Source organism: Anguilla anguilla, chromosome 18, assembly GCF_013347855.1.
Source record: "Anguilla anguilla isolate fAngAng1 chromosome 18, fAngAng1.pri, whole genome shotgun sequence".
NCBI classification, from domain to species: domain Eukaryota; kingdom Metazoa; phylum Chordata; class Actinopteri; order Anguilliformes; family Anguillidae; genus Anguilla; species Anguilla anguilla.
The window spans coordinates 2,491,272-2,519,236 of record NC_049218.1 but is presented as its reverse complement, the minus strand read 5'-3'; the positions used below and the strand labels follow the sequence as shown (position 1 = coordinate 2,519,236).

At 45.4% G+C, this 27,965-nt stretch overlaps 1 protein-coding gene across 2 annotated transcripts in view; it reads left to right on the top strand.

Annotated features, from left to right (window-relative positions):
- LOC118217997 (phosphatidylcholine:ceramide cholinephosphotransferase 1-like) overlaps window positions 1–14,787 on the top strand; it is a 28,570-nt gene extending 13,783 nt beyond the window's left edge. Inside the window, exons 1-6 of one of the 2 annotated variants that reach the window (XM_035400285.1) lie at window positions 1,424–1,692; window positions 6,728–7,536; window positions 8,306–8,423; window positions 9,872–10,025; window positions 11,324–11,490; window positions 12,071–14,787. In XM_035400285.1, the coding sequence (XP_035256176.1) occupies window positions 6,977–7,536; window positions 8,306–8,423; window positions 9,872–10,025; window positions 11,324–11,490; window positions 12,071–12,247 (1,176 nt within the window). In that variant the 5' untranslated portion in view covers window positions 1,424–1,692; window positions 6,728–6,976 and the 3' untranslated portion in view covers window positions 12,248–14,787. Of the gene's footprint in view, window positions 1–1,423; window positions 1,693–6,727; window positions 7,537–8,305; window positions 8,424–9,871; window positions 10,026–11,323; window positions 11,491–12,070 lie in introns of those variants that run through there. The other variant, XM_035400284.1, reaches the window with a different exon arrangement.
- The last annotated feature ends 13,178 nt before the right edge of the window (window positions 14,788–27,965 follow it).

The window sequence follows — 27,965 nt, the reverse complement described above, 5'->3', positions numbered from 1 at the left end:
TATAATGGACTGGCTTTTCGGTCCCTGAGAGATTAGCCTGGCAGAGCGTCTTGTTGACTTGAGGTGCCAGGTGCGCTACCCGTCCTGCATTTCTAACGGTGTGCTCACAGGGGTACTTAGAATTACCAAGTCCCCCCACATGGAGGCATTTTGGAGCCCTGCTCGAATCTCGGAAATATTCTAACGTGTAATCTAATAAATCACGATCTAGCTCACTAGATGCGGACGTGCCTCTGCCTTGTGTAGCCTGCATAGGTGTAATTGTATGTTCTGCTACGACACCAGCGTATAGGCGAGTGACTACGGGGTGCAGATATACACAGTTCAGTGTATGTTAGGACCTTAGAACTGCTAGGTGTGCAGTGTTACTAGTCTTAAGAGGATTGTCAGGTTAAAGTGAATTCAGTTTATTTTACAGTACGTCAATAATGGCAATATACAATGGTGCGAAATGTGAGCGGTGAAATGGCTATACGCGTAAACGAGCCTCCAGAACCACTGCACTGTTTCCCCTTACAGACAAAACGATCAAAGCAAAATGCCAAGTCACCAAATATAGACAAAATCATGGCAAAACAGTATGGATTAATGATCCTGCTTGCACTACCTCTGTGAAGATATCACACCTTTGGTTAACCTTTGTATCTGGCTGGGCGCTGACCCATAGGTATCAAGATCTTCAGTCAGCACCCCACCACCAAAGACATCGACTTGTTCCCCGTGACATCAGTTTTCCAACAATACAAAACATGGTTGCATTGCATTATGGGGAACCTAAAGTTCTCACAATGCTGATCCAATCAGACGTTTTGCAGCTGAGCAGAGTCTCGTCATCACACCTGCTGACTCCCTGTGAGCACAGTGAACAGTCCGTTTTCCTCTGAGGGTCTGATAAGAGGCAGACTTCTGGAGGAAAACGTTATGGCTTCAGTCACTCTTTATGTTACTGTGTGATCCTTCTTATTGTGTTATGAGCAGCTTGTATATTTCCTAGTATACCTTTGCTAAGAGGGCATTATGAACAGTTTAGTTTATGACTTACATTTATATTTATATCTTACGTTATTCAGTCATTAAATGCCATTGAGCGTAGAAAAATGAATTGTAACAGCGTAATTTCCCCTTTTTTGCATGGGGAGGACTTGACGTGTCACTGAAAGAAACATAAAAACAGTCAGTGTGGCAAACTCCTTAAATCAAGCTTGTGCTGAAATTGCCATTACACGTATGTACACCTCCATTGCGTGCACAAAATAAGATTTGCGGTTTGCGGTTTTAAACAAGTACTACTGTGTACACATTGGGTGTGTCAGAATTGTAAATCCAAGATGGGGCTCATGAGGACACTTTATATGCAGCAGGGGGGTGGGGGTGAGGGCGGGGGCCTGGGCCTGGGGGTTGTTTTTCCTCCCAAGTGCAGGTATCTTTATCTAGTAACTGCCATAGTGATGTTCTGGACGGTAAAATGAGGAAGTGCCTTGCAGTCCAGACGAGCTGTGTGTGTGTCCTGAGGCTGTTGTAGCTGTAGAGGCCTGGCAGGTTAGCGGCTCCTTGGACAGCTGAGTCCTCTCCAGCGGCTCGGGCTGCCATCTGTTCCGTTTTATTTATTTGAACAGGTGTGGAGTCGGCGTCCCTCCCCACAGACCTTACCCACAACGTCAGCGCGCGTGCCTGACCCCTGATTCCGTCGCGGTATGAGATGTGTTCTTTTCCTTTACAGAAACCAGCTCTTTCCTTACAGAGTCCAGTTCTGGGTTAAATTGGTGTAGTCCTGTACGCTTTCTGTCAGTCAGTCAGTCGTGGATTCGTGAGACAGCTTTGTTTTGAGGCTTAGTTGAAAGCAGGGAGTCTTGTTCTGCGGTGCTGTACCCAAGTCATCCGTGTCTGTGTTTGTGAAAGAGATGAGTGCAATTGTGCAGTTCTGCAGTAGTGTTCTGAAGCAGTGGTCGGGCATTAATTAAAGCGCATGACCTACATACAAGACCTAAATCCAGTGTGATATTTATTTTCTCCTCACTGCTAGCAGAGCAAATTTATGTGTTGGTTTTGTATCGGTTGAACCAGGTGACAAGCCACACCTTTTTTATTGGGGGGGGGGGGGGGGGGGGGGGGGTGCTCTATTAATTACCTAAAATGTTAATGTCACTGGAATACTCTCTGGCGTGAATCGACTTAAGGGAATTTCAGGTAAGGAAACAACTGAATTGAAGAAATAGTGTGCGGGAATATTGAGTTGGATTTGAGTTTGCTGAATTGATAAGCATTTGGAATTGAGATTTGGAAATGAGAATTGAGAATTGGTTTGGAAGTTGAATTGATTTAGGCATAGTTTAAAAGGGATAAGCAATCGAAATGGTGGAATTTACAACATCCCTGACACCTATCAAAAATGTGCATTGTTTTTGAAGCGCTGCGATATCTGCGGTAAAGGATAATAAACAGGCAGGTGATGTTACTAAACCTTATGAAGAAGCAGTACCGTAACTTGTGGATTTTTGTCGGAGTGCGCAACCTTGAGCAATCGTTGAAAACCAAAGCAAGCGGGTCACTCGCGCCGTTTCTTCAGTTTAAGCGATCTCGCCGGACCTGTTTGGCGGAACTTGAAGGGGTCGCGAACGAGGCTGTCCCAGATACGGTCCTCCTGACGCGGTGCGCTGAATTCCCGTTTGTTTCGTTTCCTCGTTCCTGTAAGCGCTGTCGCGTGGCGCTGCCAGCGCAGTGCATTTCGAAACGGAGGACAAAGTTCGCAAGCCCTTCAGCTGACACGGCCTGTTACTCTTTCTCCGTCGCCGCGCTGCGAGCGCTTGGGCTCTTTCGTTGAAACCTCGCGACAGAAATCCTGTCACATATTTCATGGGGGGAAAACGTCATCGCGACCTATCACAAGGCATCAAAGGACTTTGCGTTTGAGACATTCTGATGCTCTGCGAAGAAGTACGAGACGTTTTGAAAGGTTTTAATGCTCTCTGCAGCGGAAGCACGGGATTACCTCTAACCACTGGCCACAGGCAAGTGAAACTTCTCTCTCAGCAGAAATTATGTATGTCCCTTTTTCTTTATTGAAATGTAACACAAGACATTGAAAATGAGATAACTAATCAAAAAATGAAGGGTGTCACATTCATTAGAAGGGCAATATCAGTCATGAGAAGCAGAAGTGTTATTAAGTGAAATTCCCCTTTAAGAAGGGGATGCTTAAAAAAACATGTAGTAGGCCTACTTGATCTGCTTCCACTTACTGTCGTTATGTGGTTTTTTACTTAAATGTATTTTTTCCTCATTTGTACTTTAAACAATATGGTTAAGAGATTGTCATAGTGATGCTGTGGTTTGTACTGTCAGTTATGCAGTTCCATAATTTGTTGTGGTCGCGCAGAAGGCAGAGCAAACTGCCGTTCTCTCTGCTCTTTATTATTCCACATTAGATTTTAGGGACCTGACTCCTGCAGTTTTTCAGCTAGTTTTAATCAGTGGAGCCTAAAAATACCATTACATTACATTACATTACAGGCATTTGGCAGACGCTCTTATCCAGAGTGACGTACAAGGTGTTTCAGATGGAGAAAAGAGGAGGGGGGGGGGGGGCGATTAAAAAAGTTGAGGGAAAAAGACCCCCCTTTTGTTGTCGCAGTTCTTGGAATGCCGGGATGACCTGACAGTTCCAGCATTACGAAACATGCCTGTCCCAGGAGTGGGTGTGTCCCGCAGTCAGGACTGTCCAATCAGCATACAGAGGGCCGGCTCCTGAAAGCAAAGTTACGTAAGGGTTGGGCCCCGACCGGGCGCTGGACTCCTGAGTGGGCGGGGCGGCGCGGGGCGGCATGGGGCGGCACAGCGCGTGCCTGGCGGAATGGCGGAATGGGGGGGTGGGGGGGTGGCGTATCGAAGGCCGCTGAGCAGGAAGCCGGCTGTCGTCCTGAGAACAGAACATCCTCAGGAAGTGACAGGAAAGGGAAAAAGTAAGATGGCGCTCAGCCAGGGGACAGAGTGCATCCTCATTGAAAGTTAAACGCGGTCGGCCATCTGCGACCGTTTGACCGCAGAAAACGTTCGGTTCCCGTTTCTGTTGCTGGTGCGCACAAACGGCCACCTGTGACCCGGAAAATTCAATTCAGTCCCCTGTAGGGGACACAAGTCTGTGGTCTTAATCTCAACAGCCATATATTCTGCTACGCTGAAGCTTACACTACAAGCGGGACGGTCAATAAAAAACAACATACAGTATATGGTACTTTTGAAAATAGTTTTACTGCAATGTTTTTGTCATCAAAGACATAAAAAAATGTAAATTAAAATAAAATACCTGAACTATTTTTTTTCTGGCGGGCGTGAGGAGGACAGGCACACACCCACTGTCTCATGCGCTGATTATTTGATGGTGAAGGTGTCATCAGCCACTAGACTGGCGTAAGACTCAGTGCTTAGTGTTCATGCGGCCAAGTCATGTGGCCCTAAAGTTGTGATTTGCACTTGGAGCGTTGTAGACTAAAATACTAAAAGTCTTGGGTTTGACTCCAGTCTAAATAAATGTTTAAATACTGATTTGATAGTTAAGATTTAGCTTAAGATTGAGTTAAAATGGTGAAGATTTATTCTCCCCGGTCTGTTGGGGAAACAGCCAGCCTGACTCACTGAAGGATTGTGTGTGTACACCCCACTGAGTCAGCGTGAGATCATGTGCTTAATGTGTCACATTGGCCATTCTGAGTGCTCCTGGTGCATAATGACTTAACTGCCTTTGTGTCTCCTCTGATTAACAAACTGCTCTGGTAGTGCAGTAAAGTGAAACACATGTTATGTGCACACTTCACGTTTGGATAAGAGCGTCTGCCAAATGCCTGTAATGTAATGTAATGTAATGTGTGGAAACCTGTGTTGTGACTTTTGAAAACTAGCTGCTAAAAGCTAGCCCTCGTTTGGGGTTGGGAGAACCAAGTGCCACGAAGAAGTCTCGTAAATCTTCAGTTCGGGAGACTCGTGTTGCTATTGTACAGACCCCTATCCTGCATGTATTTTGTGTAAACTTTCTCCGGTGTCACCTTACAGATTTTTAGTTATACATGTATCTAACGATTATATAGGCCTAATCTTGTACACAACTGTATCATTTTACATATAGATACTACTCCCATGTTTGATTGGCCTACTTGAAGTATTCATTTAGCCTTATTTGATGACTGAATATTGACCTGTATTTCGTATTTACCATGCAGTTTGCCAAAGGTAACCACAGAAAGGCGCATTGCGGTTCATAGGCGTGGACTGTGCCACGTGTTTTCCCTCCAAACTGTCCACGGGGTGTTGGATTTTCAGGATACACCCACATTCTCTGTCTGTCATTCACCTGCTGGATTAGTGACGACGTTAGTAATGTAGTGCTATTTTCACTTTTTGTTGTTGTCATTGTCCTGCCCCATGTTTGCTGGGCGACATTTTCTCACCTGTGACGTTTTTCTCTGGCATTCATCTCTGACACCTTCCCCTCGAGCTGTTCACACGCTCTCACACACACACACACACACACACACACACACACACACCTTCCCCTCCCCTGTAGCTGCGCTCGTGTACAGGTGTGTCGTGGAGCTGAGCTGGTGCTGAACCTTGCAGCCTGATGCAGGTGCATCTTTGAAACCCAGCAGGCTCTCCTGTCCTTCTGATTGGCTCGGCCTGGAGAGTGCCGCTCTCCTGTCCTTCTGATTGGCTCGGCCTGGAGAGTGCCGCTCTCCTGTCCTCCTGATTGGCTCGGCCTGGAGAGTGCAGCTCTCCTGTCCTTCTGATTGGCTCGGCCTGGAGAGTGCCGCTCTCCTGTCCTTCTGATTGGCTCGGCCTGGAGTGTGCAGCTCTCCTGTCCTCCTGATTGGCTCGGCCTGGAGAGTGCAGCTCTCCTGTCCTTCTGATTGGCTCGGCCTGGAGAGTGCAGCTCTCCTGTCCTTCTGATTGGCTCGGCCTGGAGAGTGCAGCTCTCCTGTCCTCCTGATTGGCTCGGCCTGGAGAGGAGGCAGAGAGGGAAGGAAAGGAGTTCCCATAGCCGCTGGCTCACGGTCGCCATGGTGACTAGTTAGAGGGTGGGTCTGTTGGTGGTAAACTGGTGCTTGCGGGCACTTTTTTCCCCACTGACCTACGTGAGACGTGGAGGGCGGTGAAAGGTTGAGAAGCCTTGTTAATGTTCAACTTCACCCAAAGGCCAAAACGTCCATCTTTTCCCAGTCTGTGCGCGACAAAGTCATTGGTGTTGCAGTCACAGTACAGCGAGGGCCGAGGGCAACGCGGGGGGGCAATGACAGTTATTTACAAATAATTTACACATCGCTTCATTGTTACCCTCGCTACACGCTACGCGCAGAACAGGCGCATTCACGGCGGAGAGAAGGTGCAGGAGCAGAATTCGGACTGCCCACTCGTGACCTCTCCCAGAAAGTCGGAGTAGATCTAGTGCGGATCTAGCGGCGCTGCCATTCTGCGCTAGCTCTCTTAGTGCACCTTCTCCCCCTTTCCACAGCCCATGAGCATCAGAAAACACACCCCCTTATTTATCGAAAGGGACTTAGCCACAGGGTTAGCCTACGTGACATTTTGTGGCTAACCATTCAGTCTATTGCCATTGTACGTAGACAGCTTTAAACTTGGGTAGATTTCACCTGATTCTCATTGTGACCTGAGGGGTGTTTCATTTCACTTTTTCATGAAAGTATAATTCTGTATGTTGACTTGTGTCCCCCTGCAGGAAAAGAATTTGTCCTGAAACACCATGAAGTAGCCTGCAGAGGCCTTCACGCGAGACCGCGTCGGATCGTTCACGGCTGTCACTCGAACCCGGACCAGTTTCTCCCGGGGCGGTGTTACTGAGCCGAGCCCCGCCCGCCCCCCCCCCCGGCCCGCGGCCGCACCCGATGTGCTTGCCCGGGGGCTGTGAGGACCCGGGGAGTTCCCTGCGTTCCGTCGCCCCCCCGCGCGCCCCCTCGCCGGCGCACAGATGAAGGAGGTGGCGCAGTGGACGGCGGAGGAGGTGGCGCACTGGCTGGCGGAGCAGGGCATGCAGGAGTACAGCGGCCCCAGGGCCCGCATGTCCGGCCGCCAGCTCCTGGGCCTGGGCCCCGCCGACTTCCTGCGGCCCCCGCTGTCCCTGCTGTCCTCGGACGGGGGCCGGCAGCTGCTGGAGCGGGTGGAGACGCTGCGGGTGGAGGGCCACATGGAGGCGCACAAGAACGGGCATGCCGCCAACGGGCACGCGCCCAACGGCGTCCGGCGGGACATGGTGCGCATCGCCGTGCCCGAGCCCCCCCCGCCCCCCTACCCCACCGAGTGGGCCAAGACCGGCGCCGCCTTCGCCTACGCCCTCTGCTGCTTCGTCTCCACCACCATCGTCATCTCCGTGGTGCACGAGCGCGTGCCCGACAAGGAGGCCTCGCCGCCGCTGCCCGACAAGTTCTTCGACGTCTTCAACCGGGTGGAGTGGGCCTTCTCCATCTGCGAGATCAACGGCATGCTGCTGGTCAGCCTGTGGCTGCTGCAGTGGATTCTGCTCAAGTACAGGTAAACCCCTCCCTGTCTGACCCCCCCCGGCCAAACGTGCAGATCGCTCATCTGGAAAGTTTTTACACTTGTGTGTACGCCCTGGGGCGTGCTGGTTTTTTGCTACAGCTCATATTTTTATTAGGGTTACGATAGTTCATACTTATTCCCCCCCACGTTATAGCTATTTTAACGCAACACACGTTTGGCCTCTTTGTGATTTGCTTTGTTTTTCCAGCTTTGCTTTTGCATGTCCACACCTTCAGCAGTGATTACGCCTTTCCCCCCAAAGGAATCACCTTCCACGCGGCACATAACTTCAGAATGATGGCATTTGTTGATCCGTGTGGATTAAATTCCTGTGATGTGGGTGTGCGACATTTGTTCTTTCTGGCGTGCGTTTCTAACATTCTGTGACCTGTGACCTTACGGGGCATGTCATGTGTCTCAGAAGAGTTACCCTTAGTTCGGGGTTGCAGTTAGCAGTGGCTGGAGTGAAAGCCAGCGTACACGGGGTCTCCCGGGCCCAGTTTGAGGGGCTCCGTGGTATTATATTACATTTAGCAGACACTTATCAAGACTGAATTACTGAATTAATGGTAACAGCCTAGGAATCGAACCTGTGGCCTTGAGGTTACAAGCCCAGTCCCTTTGCTAGTATAGACTGCTACAGTACTGGACTGTACTGGATTACTGGGCTGTGCTGGATTGTACTGGACGGTGCTGGGTTGTACTGGACTGCACTGGATTGTGTTGTGTGGGTTTGTTCTCACCACACCCTGTCTTTCAGGTCTATCATTGGGCGAAGGTTTTTCTTCATCGTGGGGACGCTCTACCTGTACAGGTGTGTCACCATGTACATCACAACCCTCCCTGTACCCGGAATGCACTTCAAGTGCTCTCCAAAGGTAAGCTCCCAAACGCGTACGAAAACCGCACACAAAAAATCCACTCTCGAGACACCAAAGAGTCTCATCACAGGTAGGAAAACTGACTGCATTTGGACACTTAGTCACTCAGCTTGGTAGATCTAATGACGAAACCAGGTGAACGTGTGTAAAACTAGGTTGCTTGAACACAAGTTCTTTTTGTGGAGGATTTTCTTTTCATTTTGGCTTTGTTTTATTAAAAGCACATTGCGTATATAAACAAACAAAATCACATGCAATCAATATGCCAGTATGAATAACGGCTAAATATTTTATTAATGGAATAATCTCCTTCAAGCGAATGCTTTTCAATTTCGCTTTCACTTTGGCCTGATTTGATCTGAGCTTAAAGCTTAAAGTAAACTTTAAAAACTAAGATACAGCGAAGCTTTCGAGGGCTGTGATTAAGTTTTTTTTTTTACAGGCAGCAGGGATAAGCCTTGCGTCAGCTTTCCTACCTTCCTTTGTGTCAGTGAAAGTATTTACGGTCGTTTCAGTCTGTGTGTCTGTAACCGTGAATGCGGGGGTTTTGAAATAAGTGCTAAAGAGACAGAAAATGTAGCATTGGATGATGAAACGACAAAATGTATCACCACCCTTTCCTGTGAGCACTGCTTATGCATGTTCCCATGGAACCCCCCCCCCCCCCCCCCCCGAGAGTTGGTTTTGGGCGTTGTGCACTGTGTGGGGGGTTGCCAAGTAGTTCAGAGGAAGCAGTTACTCAGCGCAGACACATGGAAATCTTACGTTTCCTGTCTTACGCAACCATTATCACTCTCCACCTTCCTGCTTTCCTGTCCACCTCGGACACGCCCCCCAACTCCACAGCGATTGGTTACCGGCTTGGAAAACAGGACAGTGTGTATTATGTTGTGGGATTGGATAGTGTCATTACACGGATTTCGGGAATGTTACTTTGCAGAAAAATTTAATTCCACCAGCGTTGCTCTCTGTGAAACTGTATCCGTTATTCCCATAATGAGTGCATTCGATCACATTCCCAGGTCTGATATGAGCTATCTGTCAGTGCTGCGTTCCTTTGGCTTGTCACTGGTTTCTCGCGGTTGGCTGTGTGTATGGAAATCACATCTACACTTAAACTGGCTCGTTTGCATTGGACTTGTCTGTAACCGGTTTTCTCCTGAGCAATCCAAACGGGCCTTTTCTTTCTCTTTGGGCCGGACATTTTGAGTAAGGTGCATACCGTTTGTTTGTTTCTTCGGTCATATACCATTCTTAAAGGCGTAACGCCTTTATCGTGACCCATTCGGCATGTTCACTATTTTCATTGTCATATTTTTAAAACTAATTTCAAAAAGTTGAGCAATGAGGTGACTTAGAGCTTTGACCTGCTTTATCCGCAAGAGCGAAAGCCGCTGCAGAAGTAAAAGCGCTGAATGTTTTTGTCGCTCTTTTTACCGTTTTAGCTTTTTGGGGACTGGGAGGCGCAGATGCGCCGGGTGGTGAAGATGATCGCTGGAGGAGGCCTGTCGATCACCGGCTCCCACAGCATGTGTGGGGACTACCTGTACAGCGGCCACACCGTGATGCTAACGCTCACTTACCTCTTTATCAAAGAGTGTGAGTACCTCTCTCCTGCCCTAACCCTCTAACCCTCACTTACCTCTTTATCAAAGAGTGTGACTACCTCTCTCCTGCTCTAACCCTCACTTACCTCTTTATCAAAGAGTGTGAGTACCTCTCTCCTGCCCTAACCCTCACTTACCTCTTTATCAAAGAGTGTGAGTACCTCTCTCCTGCTCTAACCCTCACTTACCTCTTTATCAAAGAGTGTGAGTACCTCTCTCCTGCTCTAACCCTCACTTACCTCTTTATCAAAGAGTGTGAGTACCTCTCTCCTGCCCTAACCCTCACTTACCTCTTTATCAAAGAGTGTGAGTACCTCTCTCCTGCTCTAACCCTCACTTACCTCTTTATCAAAGAGTGTGAGTACCTCTCTCCTGCCCTAACCCTCACTTACCTCTTTATCAAAGAGTGTGAGTACCTCTCTCCTGCCCTAACCCTCACTTACCTCTTTATCATAGAGTGTGAGTACCTCTCTCCTGCTCTAACCCTCACTTACCTCTTTATCAAAGAGTGTGACTACCTCTCTCCTGCCCTAACCCTCCCTTACCTCTTTATCAAAGAGTGTGACTACCTCTCTCCTGCCCTAACCCTCCCTTACCTCTTTGTGACTACGTCTCTCCTGCTCTAACCCTCACTTACCTCTTTATTAAAGAGTGTGAGTACCTCTCTCCAGGTAAAAAGAAAAAAAAAAAAATCTGAATTATACCGAGCCTGCAGTAATTATAATTTGCTTGGAAATTTGTTGGCGCAGTAGTGACACCTGGTGGATATTCCATATAGTAATATTATTATTATTATTCTTATAATAATAATAATAATAATTATTATTATTATTATTATTATACGTATTATTAGAAGTATTATTGTTAAAATCATACACAGTATCACATCCACAGTAATCTGTTATTCTGATTTTATTTGCCAAGTGCTTTCCCTGTTGGTTAACAAGTTAGAAGTAAACTTGCATGCAACTCAAAAACGTTCTTTAGACTGCATCAATGTGCGGGTTATACAGGATAGTTTCAGTGTTGAGAAACTGAGTGGAGAAGCTTGAGCTGTAAAACTGCAGCTACAGGACAAACATAAAGGTCTGTAAAGGCTACATCGCCTGGATCAGACACCTGCTAGTCTGATTATGCAGTAGAACCTGCCAATAAGAATGAGACCATTGAACAGGAGCAGTGAAGATGATATGGTCACAACCCATAGGCGCCGGTGCAGAAACATTAATGTTAATGTTTCATACATATAATATTGTAATTTATCCTGATTTGATTTTCGATCCTTCCCAGATTCTCCGAAGCGATTCTGGCTGTACCACTGGTTCTGCTGGACGTTGAGCGCGGTGGGAATCTTCTGCATCCTGCTGGCCCACGACCACTACACTGTGGACGTGGTGGTGGCCTACTACATCACTACCCGGCTGTTCTGGTGGTACCACACCTTGGCCAACCAGCAGGTAAGTCTCAGTCTGCCGGGTACTTCTTAATGCTGGGGCACAACAGGAAGTCTTGGGCCCACGAGAACCACTTCAGAACACCTGTAGACCTCTTTTCAGCCAAGAGCGTCCTGCCAGCCCCTCATGTGCAGTTTGTGGTTCCCAGGCTCAGACGCCTCCTACTGTAAAAAGAAGCACGCTTTAAAATCCTGGAGCTGGGGCAGGTTATGCAACCCAGGTGCTCACTGAAGCACAGGGCGTGTCCTCAGTTTGCCTTTCCCAGACCCCGCCCCTGCCGCGGACAATTAAGAGATTAAATCGCGGCTTCCAGAAACTTCCATAAAAATGAGCTGGCTGAGGAACTGGCGCACTCCAGGTTTGTTGTGTTCGGCGATAATCTGGTGAAATCCGGCTGATTTTTAATGAGCACTGCCTCATGTTTGCCTTCACCCTTTCAGATTAAGTACTGTCCCATAAACCCTGAGCGCTGCCGCGTATCCGCGGTGACGCCTGAATGTGTGACTCTGAGGTGGAACCCGTTGGCTCTGTCGGATTAAGTGTGGCTGAAAGCGGTTCGGGTCGTCTCTCTCTCTCCGTCCAGGTGCTGAAGGAGAAGTCTCAGACAAACCCGGTCTCCAGGGTGTGGTGGTACAGGCTGTTCCAGTACTTCGAGGAGAACGTGCAGGGCGTGGTGCCTCGGAACTTCCAGCTGCCGTTCTCCTGGCGCGCGGTGCCGGGGAGCAGGCTGGGATTCGTCAGGATGGACTCCTCGGAGTGACTGGGAAAAAACGGGAAAAAACGAGAAAGCGTTCCCCAGGAGCCATGTGACCCGGCCACGTCTTAAAGCTCCTCCCTCTTCTTTTTTCGGGCACGTCCCCGTTATGGCTGGTCTTCACTGTGACTTCTGTTTTCTGAAACATTTCATTTTTTCTCGGTTTGTTTGACCATCGGAAAGTGCTTCACGGTTCACCCTGCGAGCATTTCAACTTTTTCCACCCAAGTAAGATTTGTTGCCTCCGAAATGTCTGGATTTACAAAAAGGTGTTTTCTGTGGACTCGTGACTCCCTGTTCATGTGAAAATGTCTCATTTTGGTCGCATTGTTAAAATGATTATGACCAGTCCAGAGCAGTTTTAAATGCAGAAAGTGTTTTTCCCCCAGTTTTAATGGTCATCATTTTTATAACTTCTCACTGAACATGGCAGAGGAGCAAAAAGATTTTTCTAAGTATTTCACAGGTTTATTTTTCAAGCGAATGATGATCAAGAAGAACCTTTTAGATTTTTACATTTTGAAAAGAAAGAAAACAGAAAATCAAAACAAGTTTTGGTTTTTTCCAGTGCCTTCCTGGTCTTGGACAGTGTGTACGTGTCTGTAGGTGTTCATTTGTATTCTTCTTGTATTTTAATTGCAATGCAAAAGTGCATCTTGATCATGGCTTGAACAGATCAAAGTGAAAGCAGTCTCGTGAAGCAGATTTCAGGTTGTGTCAACCAACGTTCTTTCTGTCCATGTTTTTGAATGTACGTGTTGTTGGCCTTACTAGGTGTTGGCCTTCTCAAGGCACAAACCTAGGAAAATCTAATCATTTGTGCATTATTTTGTCCATTACATGTATTTATTGTAGCATTTACCGGAACGATATCCCAATTATGAGATGTAATGGCATATGGTAAGTAGCTGTGTTTTGGCGTTGCCGGATCAGTGCGGCACACGGTGGATCAGCTGACGGCACCATTGTGAGGTCACAGAGCGATAGTGCAAAGGTTAAGATGTCCACCCTGCCATTTTTTGACAGAAAACGGAAAGCTACACCAAACTTGGAGTATCTCCATAACAACGCCAACGGTGATTGGTAGATATTTTCTGACTATGCTTCCACGCTATTTGCCATTAAAGTAGTATCCACCAGTCGGCATTGGTCTACTGGCTATTGCCAAGGAACTCTGTGATTGGTGGAGCTCCTCCCTGATTTCTACCAGTAAGGTGACATCACCGGCTGTCTTCTCTGTTTTATTGTCCCTGGATCACGGTGGTGGTCTCTCTCGTTTCCTGTCATGGAGTTTGACCCTCTGCTCCCCTCGAGTGTCATACCTCGAGACCCCTGTGGGTCTTGTGGATGACTGTTTCTGCATCGGCGTTGTCGCCGGTTTTTCAGGATGTGCGCAGGCAACCGTTTCATCTGGAGGTGGCCCCCGTTAGCCGCCGAGGTGCAGTGGTGGGGTGGGGGTTGCACGCCGCCATCGTAACAGTCTTGGAATGTGACCCCCCTTTTTTGACCGTCTTGGTCAGACCACTCCTGTCTGTCTGTCGCACTGCTCGTAGACAGTTTTATGACACAGAGCGTTAGTAAACCCACCCACCTAACCATCATCTCCCCCCCCCCCTCCACCGTGGAGTAACCTCACCCCGCACAGTGTCCCACTCATGTACTCCCTGAAGAGAACACACTTATTTGAGATTTATTTTAATGGTGCCAGCAGTCATGGTCCCTAAATCTTAATCAACACTATGATAGCGAGTAAGAGCTCAGCCAAACTGACGTCTGTTCAGCAGGACTTTACATTTGGTCACCATGACTACATTACTGTACTTACCGAGTGCAATTGGCCAGGGCAATCATGAAATAAAACCAACAGATTTTCCAACTCTAGACAGTTTACATAGCTACATTACTGCTGCTTTTATTGGCTGTTTGTTACTGTGGTCTTAAAAAAAAAACACTATTATTGACAAAGTAGTTCTGCTGTTGTCACAGTGTTGTCCAAAGAAAAGCAATACAGAAATGTACTTGTAACAAGAATGATAAATTGTACAATTTGGCACACAACCATAAAATCAACCTGTGTATCTTAATGTGTCATTGGATAATTATATCACAAGGCATAACCAAATATTATAATAAATGCTTTGAAGCAATGAACCACTGAATTTTGTGGAATGGTTAAGTCTTTTCAAAAACGTTTTTGTGATTTGAGAGTAGGGTGCCTGTGGGGTTTGGATACAGGAGCAGAGAACCATTTCAATCTTCGAGTTTAGTTAATATTGTTAATTTGATGCATGAAGGTTTACATGTTTTGATCTTGCCAATGATATAACTTAAGGCTGTCCATTATTGCCAATTTATCTATGTATGAAAAGTTTGTTTTCAATTATGGAAGTATTTATAATTGTTTTTTTATGTAAATCAATGTTCCATTTCTTGTAGATTTTTTTTGTGTGTGCGCGCACACACCAGGTGATATTTGTACGGTAAATATATGGGATGAATAGGGGCGAGATTGAGAGGCTTTTGAATAAAGCGTTTTTATTATTCCATGTCTGGATGCTGGTGTTGTTGAAGGGGGTCCCAGCTGGTCTGCGTGAAGCACAAAACCCTGAGAGAACTTGGGTTGTTTAATGGCGGCTAACGCAGGGTTACATTGTTTTAGTGACAAACTGTGTGTGCGTGCGTGCGTGTGCGCGCGCGTGCGTGCGTGTGTGTGTGAGTGTGCATAAGTAATGAGATAACCCAGCATTTCATCAGCACGCTCAGCATAGACTCCCTGCTCGTATTAGCACATCAGAGACCTCACACAGAGAGCGATCCGCACCTAATTAACCCCTCCATCAACGTACTGCCCAACACCTTTCACTGAGCAAGTCAAATGGGTGTGGGGAATGGCAGGGGGTGGTGTTTGATAGTTCTTCCTGGATAGTTTAATTTGTTGCTGTGGGATTAAATTGGGGTGACTGGTGTGTTACACGGTTACCGTTACCGTTGTTACAGTCATCGTTAGTTTTGCTCATCGCGTTTCGTTTCGTCATTTAGGTGATGTTCTTATCCAGAGAGGTAGATTACACTGCTGGATATTTAAACCTAGTCTGTGTCCAAAGTGACGGGGTTAAAATGCTACTCTTTAGCTTGGGTTACACGTAACGTTACGTGTAGCAAAGTTACACCGAACTTTGTAGTGGCCAGGAGAGAGACGATTTTGTGTGCGGTTGACCCACACTGGAGATGATTGGCACGCTTGTGTGCGGTGGACACCCACAGGTTCCTGTTCACACGCCGACTGCTGTCTGGTCTGCAGCCGGGTCCGCGCTCCCGCGAATCCCCACATCGCTGACCGAGCCGCGTCTGATCTGCCGCGGTCCGCGCTCCCGCGAATCCCCACATCGCTAACCCAGCCGCGTCTGATCTGCAGCCTGCTCTGCGCTCCCGCGAATCCCCGTGTCACGACTCGAGCCGCGTTTGTTTGTACTTTCTAGCGCTTTGAACATTCCTCTGCGGGTTCCGTGCCGGCACAACGCTCTGTTCCCTTTTTGCCATTGGGGACAAAGATGTTTGTGCAGAGCGTAACCTGAAACCATGGCGAATGCAATGGATGCTTTTATCTGTGCACCACGTTCCTAGCTATGGAAGAGTTCAGCAATAGATCCATGTTCGTGCACAAGCACACGCGCACGCACACACATGTTCATACTCTCTCTCAGTGTGGAGACGCTTTGTTCCGAGTGAGACCCTGACACACTGTGTTCTATGCATGCTTACAGCCCGGGGCTGCAAAGCGTCCATCCAACTCAGTAGAGTCAGTATAGTAAGGTGTTCCCCGTCTCACTGTGGAAGAACAGTTCTCTGGTTGATCTGTTCCCCTCCGGACTAGCATTAGCCCACACCAGAACTGCCAAACTCGGTTCCTGGCGATCTCCCATCCCGTACGTTTTCGTTTCAACCCTAATTTGGCACAACGGATTCTACTAGTCAGCAGCTCGATGAGATCCTCTAGATGCTGAATGAAGTGCGCTTTGTAAGGGCTGGAACTGAAACATGCAGATAGGTAGATCTCTAGGAACAGAGCTGGGCAGCCCTGGCCCATACTATTTTTAACTGACACAGATGCAGCCACAGCAATGGGATAGGCCTGCAAATGCCAACTACACATCACAAAATGGGATACGAAAAATAAGGAACTAAAAAAAAAAGTTTGTAAATGTGGGATTTTTTAAAGCATTCCAGTTTTAATCATAGCACGTATGAGAGGGAGGAGAGGATAGAAGAGATGTGAATGTTGAGTTTTGACTGCAGTGCCAACAAACAGCCGTATCGCTAGTATCTGCCTTCAGGCTTTGAAATGGAGCTTTATCCCACTGCGGCCCAGGACACAAGGGGGCGCAGTATCGCGCTATTTGGCCGTATCTCGCTTTGATGTTTAACAGCATCCGGATGAAAGAGGCAGAGCTGTCAGTCACCTCGTTCTCAAGGCCCCTGGAGTTCCACCACAGCCATTAGCCACCAGCGTTCATAAAGCGCCGCCGGTGTTCCGGAACAAACCGCCCCGGATCATTACCGCCACTTCAATTAGCGCTGAAAACGCCGCTCAGAACGGTTCCTACCGGGGACCGCTACGGCTATGCTATTTGCGGTCAGCGCTGGGCTCTGCTCCGGCTTCGTAAGTGGTTTCCATTACTGTACACAGGCCTCCCGGATGAAGAATGGAAAAGCGATTCAGGCGCGCCAGAGAGGGAAAAAAATACTCGCGTTTTTGTGTAGTCACTGCCACTTAAGTCCCTCGCGAGCGCTCTGCTCCAGTTAAAACTGAGTGCCGCGCGAAGACCGGATAGAATTCGCGCAGCCTGAAAATGAGATGATGTCATAATTAAGACTCATAGAGAAGAAGCCTTTCATGTGATTGGTTTTTAATATATTGTTTGTATCAACTTGAGCGGGACCTCTGCACTCTTAACACTGCCCCTGCACTGTTCATTGAGCATAATTAATTTTTAATTGAGGATAATGCATTATACAACTATTTTGCATGATAATATATGATTAGTACTGCTCTCAAGATGGACTATTGTGGATTGTATGCACAGCCTCTCCATAATAACTCTCATTAGATTTTATATGACAGAAGAGTGTTAACAGAACTGAAAAGCATTGAAGTGTTCCTTCTGCTCAATTATCCCCCTTCGATTCCTCTTGTCTTTACATAATAAGCCTGAAGATGGCAGTAGATTGTTTTTGGAGCGGACTTGAAAACAGCATCGAATCATCAATAAAATAATGTTAGGTTTTTCGCCTGTTCACACTCATAATATTGATATTGACTCTTCTCATGCACGTGAAACATATAGAAAGCTGAATAAAATTCAACCTTAAAGGGACTTTAGTCATCACTGAACACATTTTTAGAAGTAGGGGAGATAGACATTGGTTGGCACAGGTTTCACTCTTTCTCTGGCATAATTCATATTAGAATATTCTAACCAGTAGCAAATTAAAAGTTAAGGTCTCAGCTATCGATAAATTCATTTTAATGTCCACTGGTGAATTCTAAAATTTGGTGACTAATGACAAAAGTAATGTTGTGCACTTGTGCCAACCAGCCCCAACACGGGGTTGGTTGGCACACGTTATGGAAATAAAGCACTACGCCCTAATAGTGAATTTAACTGTTCTGCTAATCACTGGTATCCCCTCAGTTTGCTTTTGCCTTTTTCGGGTGATTTGTTAAAAGAGAGAGGATTCCAAGTGATTCTCCATCCTTGATTTCGGTATTCCTAAAGGAAACTTGACACAAGACAAGGAACTTTTAAAACTTTATTATGAAACTGCTTTTATGAAATCTGCTAGCATATATTTAATAACGTCAGCTAATTCAAGTATGTCTGGTATTGGTAATTTTTATTTTTTATTTTGACGTGTTGGCTAATATGGTGACCCTAGTAGAAGCTGCTCAACTGGCTCTTGGTTCAGGGATATGAAGGATAAGTTTCCCAAATGGATTTAAAATGGCCCTTTATTAGTTTTAAATTCCCCTGGGCCATGAAAAAACTGGGAGCATATGGCCAAGAATTGCACTGCTAAACCAGTTTATTTATTTATTTTATAAAATAAGCCAGTTGCCATTTCTATTGGTTATGTGTACAGCATATAACAGATGGTTGTTGGATATACATGGACCTTTGGGCAAAACTTTCTAAAAACGCAGTTTTGAAACCTGCTCAAAAACAGCTAAAGCAGTAATACTAAAATAAATCTGTCATCATACTCCAGATGTGCAGCAGTGCCTCAGTCACAGCTGAAGAAAACAAGCTGGTCACGACTGCTCTCAGGATTACATTCATTCCCAGAGGACGGGCTATATTCAGTTCCAATACCATACTTAGTCTGGGATGCATTTCTTGGAGCGAAAATGTCCAAGATGTTCTATTTTGAGTAAGGGGGGGCGGTTGTGTGTGGTGTCTGAAATGGAGCGAGTCACCAATGAGACCTGGGCCTGTTTCATGAAGTGTCTTCCTGTAAGAAGTGATGATCCAGGAACAGGTTTCCCAGCCTTTTCCATTAAGAACTGAAAGGCTAAACTGATCCGAGGTCAGCACTGCTGCCCTGGTGGGAGATGAGAGATTTCTACCGTGTCCCTCTGGTTATGCATTCACTCAGTAGCAGTTGGATGGGGTTGAGGGCAGGGCTCTGTGCAGACCAGTCAAGCCAGTCAAGTTCTTCCACACCGTTCTTGACAAAACCATTTCCATATGGACCTTGCAATGTGCCCAGGGGCATTGTCATGCTGAAACAGGAAGGGGCCTAGTATGTGATTGTATGGTGTAGCATTAAAATTTGCCTTCACTGGAACTAAGGGGGCCTAGTCCAAACCATGAAAAACAGCCCCAGACCAAGGGGTGTCCAGATACTTTTGGTCATATGGTGTCATATAGTGTAACAGGCATTCTTAGACTCAATCGTGGGGATTCACTGTGTATGTTGGTTTCAATTCCAACCTAGTGCAAGCTCAAAATGTGAGTTTTTTTATGTTACTTGTTTATCATTAACCAATTGGTCTTTTGATGGATGATTTCCCTTTTAAAGCCACATTGTGTCACAAATAGCTGTGCATGAATACATGTCCCATATTCATATCCCATGTAATCAGTAAGATCAGTCAGGGCCGGTTCTAGGCATAGACGGTATAGCAGGTTGCCTAGGGCACTATCTGTATGGGGGGCTAATTATCTGGAAGGTGGCAGATGACAGGAGAAAAATTGGAATATGGAACGCATTGTTGATAATCATAATCACCCCCCCCCCCTTGCCCCAACTTTGAGGTGGTTTAGATGGCTACATGTGGTAGCGACATGGCTATGTGGGGCGACATGGCTCAGGAGGTAAGACCGATTGTCTGGCAGTCGGAGGGTTGCCGGTTCAAACCCCGCCCTGGGCGTGTCGAAGTGTCCTTGAGCAAGACACCTAACCCCTAATCCCTAACTGCTCTGGCAAATGAGAGGCATCAATTGTAAAGCGCTTTGGATAAAAGCGCTATATAAATGCAGTCCATTTACCATTTACCTAAACCCCCCCCCCCCCCATCCCTTACTCTGTGACCTGGTCTATGGCGGCACAGGGGCTAGAAAGAGAGAGCCCTGCCTGATATCAGCTAATGCTTTCCTTTCTGCAATGCACTGCATGACAAATGGTTTCTTTATGGGTCACATATTCTAACTGATTACATTAGTGTTATCTGAATCGCTCACAGTATGGACCCCTGGTCATGAAATCTAAACCATCTGTGGAAAAGGTTCAGAAAAGAAATGGCAGCAAGTTATAGCTGCATTCACTTAAAACTATTTTAAGGCAACAACAACTAAAAAAATTATATAAGATCTTAAACACATTTGATCAAGAGGGGGGATCATTTCAGGGGTCCCCAGGACTTGAGCCAACAACCCCACACATTGGGAGTTCCCAGAACTGAGTTTGAGAGCCTCACTCACAAGGAGTCCCCAGAACTGAGTTTGAAAGCCCCATACATATGGGGTCCCCAAAACTGAGTTTGAGAGCCTCTTACATAGGGGGTCCCCAGAACTGAGTTTGAGAGCCCCTCACATAGGGGGGTCCCCAGAACTGAGTTTGAGGGCCACACACACAAGGAGTCCCCAGGACGAAGAATAAAAACCCCTCATCTGTAATACGTACGTGCCTCAGCTCATTCAGTCCTCTTGCCCTGAATGGCATCAGCGATGAACCGTTTCCAGCTAGACCTGAGGGACAGGCCTGTAATTGCGGCTGATTGGCTCTCATGCCCCATGATGTCAGCCGGAGTGGAGGAGAGCAGCGATGGCTTCCAGGCACGCACAGATAGGGCAGTCCGTCCGAAGAGGAGATGCGTAAGCGTTAGCGTCAACTCCGCTCATATCAATCACCCGCACCCATCACCCGCTCGCTCGCGGAAATGACATTTTTTCGGCAATTACAGGGAAGTGCCCTGTTCTGTCTCACTGGATACTGTTACTGGAATCAGCATGAAAGCTTGCGGAGAAAGGGAAATGAGTTATTGAGGGAGTCTGAATACAAGTCTGAATACTAGTATTTTTAGTCTCATTTCCATCAGAGAACTTCTGTGTGACTCTTGTTGTCAGTGGATGACACAAAAGGCAAAGTGCGATTGGCAGAGGGAGAATGTCAGCTGTGGCGGGCTCAGTCACCTCACTTCCTGTCACATGACCTCTACAGTGTAGCTGTATATACTAGTATAGGTACCTATGACCATAACAAGATATGGAATATATACATATTTTTTCAGGGAAAACATTTTTTTTTTTTTAAGGCCTCATATATATTTTTTAGCATTTGTACTATGGAATTCACAGTCTTGACTTAGTTTTTCCACAATTTTAAATGAGTAATCACATGTTTTCAAAAGTTCCTATGGCTTCAATTACGTTTTAGGGCTCAACTTAGGGTTAGGGTTATGAAAACGATAAGTCTGAGGGTCGAGGCAAGTTTACGGCTGTGTTCAGCAGGTTAAAGAAAGGTTAGGACATTGGTTCTTTTTTGATTTTGGACGAGCCAAAAATTTTGTATATACTAGTATAGGTACCTATGACCATAACAAGATATGGAATATATACATATTTTTTCAGGGAAAACATTTTTTTTTTAAGGCCTCATATATATTTTTTAGCATTTGTACTATGGAATTCACAGTCTTGACTTAGTTTTTCCACAATTTTAAATGAGTAATCACATGTTTTCAAAAGTTCCTATGGCTTCAATTACGTTTTAGGGCTCAACTTAGGGTTAGGGTTATGAAAACGATAAGTCTGAGGGTCGAGGCAAGTTTACGGCTGTGTTCAGCAGGTTAAAGAAAGGTTAGGACATTGGTTCTTTTTTGATTTTGGACGAGCCAAAAATTTTGTATATACTAGTATAGGTACCTATGACCATAACAAGATATGGAATATATACATATTTTTTCAGGGAAAACTTTTTTTTTTTTTAAGGCCTCATATATATTTTTTAGCATTTGTACTATGGAATTCACAGTCTTGACTTAGTTTTTCCACAATTTTAAATGAGTAATCACATGTTTTCAAAAGTTCCTATGGCTTCAATTACGTTTTAGGGCTCAACTTAGGGTTAGGGTTATGAAAACGATAAGTCTGAGGGTCGAGGCAAGTTTACGGCTGTGTTCAGCAGGTTAAAGAAAGGTTAGGACATTGGTTCTTTTTTGATTTTGGACGAGCCAAAAATTTTGTATATACTAGTATAGGTACCTATGACCATAACAAGATATGGAATATATACATATTTTTTCAGGGAAAACATTTTTTTTTTTAAGGCCTCATATATATTTTTTAGCATTTGTACTATGGAATTCACAGTCTTGACTTAGTTTTTCCACAATTTTAAATGAGTAATCACATGTTTTCAAAAGTTCCTATGGCTTCAATTACGTTTTAGGGCTCAACTTAGGGTTAGGGTTATGAAAACGATAAGTCTGAGGGTCGAGGCAAGTTTACGGCTGTGTTCAGCAGGTTAAAGAAAGGTTAGGACATTGGTTCTTTTTTGATTTTGGACAAGCCAAAAATTTTGTATATACTAGTATAGGTACCTATGACCATAACAAGATATGGAATATATACATATTTTTTCAGGGAAAACTTTTTTTTTTTTTAAGGCCTCATATATATTTTTCAGCATTTGTACTATGGAATTCACAGTCTTGACTTAGTTTTTCCACAATTTTAAATGAGTAATCACATGTTTTCAAAAGTTCCTATGGCTTCAATTACGTTTTAGGGCTCAACTTAGGGTTAGGGTTATGAAAACGATAAGTCTGAGGGTCGAGGCAAGTTTACGGCTGTGTTCAGCAGGTTAAAGAAAGGTTAGGACATTGGTTCTTTTTTGATTTTGGACGAGCCAAAAATTTTGTATATACTAGTATAGGTACCTATGACCATAACAAGATATGGAATATATACATATTTTTTCAGGGAAAACATTTTTTTTTTTTTAAGGCCTCATATATATTTTTTAACATTTGTACTATGGAATTCACAGTCTTGACTTAGTTTTTCCACAATTTTAAATGAGTAATCACATGTTTTCAAAAGTTCCTATGGCTTCAATTATGTTTTAGGGCTCAACTTAGGGTTAGGGTTATGAAAACGATAAGTCTGAGGGTCGAGGCAAGTTTACGGCTGTGTTCAGCAGGTTAAAGAAAGGTTAGGACATTGGTTCTTTTTTGATTTTGGACGAGCCAAAAATTTTGTATATACTAGTATAGGTACCTATGACCATAACAAGATATGGAATATATACATATTGGTGCTTCCTGTCACATGACCTCAACAGTGTAGTTTAATGGTTGGAGGAATGCACGTGTTGATCAAGTAGATCTGCAGGAGGGGCACTGTCATTGCTCCTTTGAACAGGGTACTTCAGTAAAGGCCCAGCTGTATAAGGGGAGTGTAGGCAGAGATGTAAGCTGTCTGTAAGCTGATGTAAGTTTCTGTGGAGGACAGAGTCTGATAGTCGAGTAAATAATGAAAAGCTCTCCCGGTCATCCATTCTGCCTCTCTGGGACAGTGGGGGCCCATTTACCAGGAGTGGCTGGGTGATGTCATTGTTTCTGAGTAACACACACACACACACACTCAGACACACACAAACGCGTACACACAGACACACACAAACGCGTACACACACACACAGACACACATGCACACACACGCCTCGTCGCTTTTGTAGATGAGTCCGATGAGAGGGGTGCTGCGGGGACGTGGCTCCCCTGTATTTGCTAATAGACGAGCGGCTCAGCTGCGGTGTGGAGCAGCCTCTGAGATTCACGCCTGCCTCTCAGCCGCAACCCAAAGTCGACACTTTCCACCGCGTGCAAGATTGGACTGGAGTGCCCCCCCCGAAGGGTGTCACCGTGCCGACGATCGCTGCCACTGCAGCCTGCTCTGTGGGCTCCCATAGCAACCCGCCACCCCCCCCCCCCCAATCCGCAGAGGCTGCCATACTCAAACACCCCCCCCCCAATCCACAGAGGCTGCCATACTCCGCCCCCCCCCCCCCAAAAAAAAAAACCCACCCACAGACCCTGCAGCTCCAGGCTTGGCCACGCCTAAATTAGGCCGTTAAATTATCTTTTACTGTCTGTGGAAACCTTGGGACGTTTTGCACACTGCCAAATTGTCAAAGTGAGCCTGCCACTACTGATTCAACAACCTCTATAAGAAACCTAATAGTTTAATACATGACTGCATCCTTCCTGGTTACAATAAGCAGATGTTGTCGTGAGCAGATACTGCAAAGCTCTGTGCATTTAAATGGTTTCCTGTCTTCCACTAAACAGCAGCTTACAGCAACCATTTTTCAAGAGATATCATGCAGCACCCATTTTTCAAGAGATATCTAACCTCAGCAGCACTGACAGTATGAATTTCATTTCAGTAAATTGCATGTGAAAGCAATATTCTAGTTTTTGAACTCATTTCAGGTATACAGTGAAGTATTGCTAGCTTAGGTAAGGGTATATTTTAGAAAGCACAGGCTGGAATTATTTAATGTCCACATTCCCCTCTTCTTTACGCAGATGCTTTACAAGTATTAATTTCCAGTAAAGATGAATCCTTTAGTCTGTATGTTGCTGTGGCAATTTGTGCCTGTCGCTGACAAGTTGAATTTGAATATAAAGCTTCATTGACCAGTCAAAAGGAGTTACTGCAAGTCAACTCCCCTGCATTCAAGGGTTGCTCTTGATTTTAATACGAAGAGCAGGAGCCCTTGTGGCTCTGCAGGAGTGGAGCTGGCAACCCCCTGCTTTGCCGCATCCGCAGCTGGTGTTCCTCAGCTCTGCCTGTGGAGAGGGTTTTCAGCACTGCGGACAGTAGCCCAGCCCACCTGTAGCACGCGTCCCTGTGAGACAGCTGCAGCCACTTACGCTTCAGTACGAGCCAGAGGCCCCCTCCTCGGCTCCAGAGAGAGCGGGGGAGGCCTTTCGGCCCGGTGATGTGTACGCGCTACTTCACTTCCTCGTTTCCTACAGAGGTTCGCTTTACTGATGAACCCTTTCTTCCTGTGCCACGTTCCAAGGAGCGGCCAAAAGCCAGATTCCGGCTGGCCTGCGTGTTTAAGGATCTGCTGGTCCATTAATTGCCCCCCTTTTTAAAAATCTTCCTGTCTAATTTTATGCGGGTCCATAATTTTGGGAACATTTGCAGTGCGGGATTATCGAATGCAAAAACATTTCTGTGCGTGATGAAATGCCTTTATGTTTTCCGAAGCTGTATTTTTACTGAAGTAAAATGTGAGAATAGCAGGGAACATTGATTTTTCTGCAAGGTAACCCCTCTTGAATATTAAAAAGCAGTTCTAACGTGAGGGCAGTTCTGGGAGGAGAGCATGGATATGAATGTGAGTGAATCATGTTGTGATTTCTCAAGGCAAACAGTTATGTTAAGAAATGTGACTGCACATATTCTTTATTGCATGGGGACACCATGCGCTGTCTTATATGAGAGCAGTACAGAGAATACTAGCTCTCGGTATGGAGGCTATAGATTTATCTCTCTCATAAAATAATGTTAAAAAATACATTTAACAGGAAAGGGAAGAAACCTACTCGGGGATGAGAAGCCATACCTCGTAACAAAAGGATTGTTTACAATGGATAGGAAACGTGAGTAATCAAATTAGTGCAAAAAAGAAAGAAAAACTGATTTTAAAATATTAGCATACAAGGTCAGTGTGTTCCTCAGTAAGCTGTAAGCTGTAAGCCACGTGCGCCACGGTGAGGTTTTGAGGTCTGATGAACGCGCGAAAGCGAGTTGCTATAATTATCCCTTCTCTGTGCAGCGCCGAGCCAAGCTGAGATCGCCAGACAAAGATATCATGTTTGCGGTCAGGATGCACTTAGACAGCGTCAGCTGCTGACTGACACAGGCCAGGGCCCACCACACCCACAACCCCTGCTGTGAGAAACTGCAAAGCCTGTTTTGACGCCTCCAGGATTAATTTCTCACGGATTCCCTACAGTCCCGCAGTGAGACCCAAAAGCAGCTCAACTCTTTTCCCTGGTAAGACAGGCCCAGAGTGGAGGAATCACACTGAGAAACGTTTTTGAATTTGATCGATTTGTCCTCAGACAGACAGACAGGAAGAGCGACAGGAAACCTAGTACATTTCAGGGGTGGGAAAACATCTGTTAAATTTACAGGCAACATAAAGGCTTAGACACATTATTCTTTTATCAAGGCATCGATGTTTAATTTAGGCGTTTTGCATTTACGATGGCAACGAATTGCGTTGTCTTCTGGTGGGCTAAATCTACAGCCTAATGGTAAGAGGCTGGAATATGAAATATTTACATTTTTTAAATTCCGTCCTCAAAGTTTTGAAAGATTACACAATATTTGACCTCCACTTTTGTTCAGTGTTGCTGATTTTGTTAAGGAAATTGGAGTAGGATTTCATTCAGAAATGTCTGATTGACTAATTCCGTTAAATCCAACACTGTTGCTGTTGGAAAGCATTCCAACCGTCCCGAGCTGTGTGAGTGGAACATTTACCCTTAAATGTTCTCATAGTGTTTGACTATGCAATCTAAAACATTCACAATAATCCAGCCTGCGTTTAAATGAAATGGAAATAAAACCAGTCATAGTGCTTGTCCATATATCTGAGGTTAAACCCATCCTCTGATTGATTATTTTATGAATATACATTCATTTCGTTAGATAAACATCTCTCCAAACAGAAACTTTGAGAGGAAAGCACTAGTAACACAGAGATAGCTGCCACTAAAGTGCCATTTAAACAAAAAGCGATAGAATCACAGTCGTTAGATAAAATTAGAATGGGACTGGGTAACAGGAATGATGTGACTGGTCAGTTCTAAGCCTTTTGCCCCCTGATCACCTTGTTGCACTAATTCCTCAGCCTAAAATAGCATCCTTATCATTGTGCCCAAGTCCTCACAACTTAAATGTTTAGACTGAGAAAACTGTGTTCTTAAAAGGATGCCTGTAATGTGAAACTAACTACAGATAACATATATTATTAACGTAACAACAAACAGTCTAAGTAATATAATATATATTTTTTTCCAGAATTATTATTTTATTGTGCAAAAATGTGCCATAGGACAGAGACCCATTCTACCCTTATTCATGGCTGCTCTCACAGGAATAAACAAACACAGCAGCACCTTATCGTCTGTGACAGATTTACCTTCCTGCGTCAGAAATAGTGCGATATGCCCTGACCTTTCCAGATGCGCGTTACTCAACATAACACATGCAGGCGTGCGCACGCGCAAAAACACCAACGAAAACACGCACGCACTAACTTCGGTCAGTAAATTCTCTGTGGGAATAGGGTGCATACTCAATGGCATCCCATTGCATGGCCTCTATTCCTCTGCAGTTGCATTTTGTACAATAAGGGAAAGAGATACCCTTACATATTTCCTAAACAGGGGAATACCACCAGATCGCAACGTGGACGGTGGTATAGTGTAGGTTCAATTCTACAATTCTACGTCGGCCGTTGTCGACAACAACGTTCACCCTTCTGCACATTTTCTTCTGATGGACGATTCTCCTATAAAGCAATAAATAAATGAAACAAAATGTAAAAAATAAATAAAAATAAAACGTAAAAACAAAAGAATTACGGTATAGCATAATGGGCGTGGCCAATGGACAACCGTGGATCTGCGTAATCATACCAGGTCTCTTCAGAAAATGTCACAGTGGTTTACACGAGTGAAGAATAACGGCAGCAGATTACAGAAATAATTCTGTATCTGTATCCCCAGCCCCCCGGGCCAGAAAACGTAATCAAGCATTTAACTTTCATTACTTTTTGTTTTAGGTACTCAGCAGAGATATCTCTTATCCACTGTAGACTGTGGAATAAATGTCATTCTTTTAAGCGCACAAATTGCAAGGAAATGTAATGTCAATAGTAGTTTTACTCTTCGACCATCAATGTCAAAATGCTTCTTCGGAAGGTGAAACCTCTGTCCCAAATGAGATTTCCATGCATCAGAAGAGAGAGAGAACAAATAAATGAATGAATGAAAGTTAGATCGGATATTATCGTTTTAGGGGAGGCACTGCTGACATTGCATCCCATCAGCGCATCCAATAACAACACTTGTGGATAACAGTGTCATGGAAAAAAAAAACAGTACAGTACAGTGTCATGAAGAACTTGATTGTAC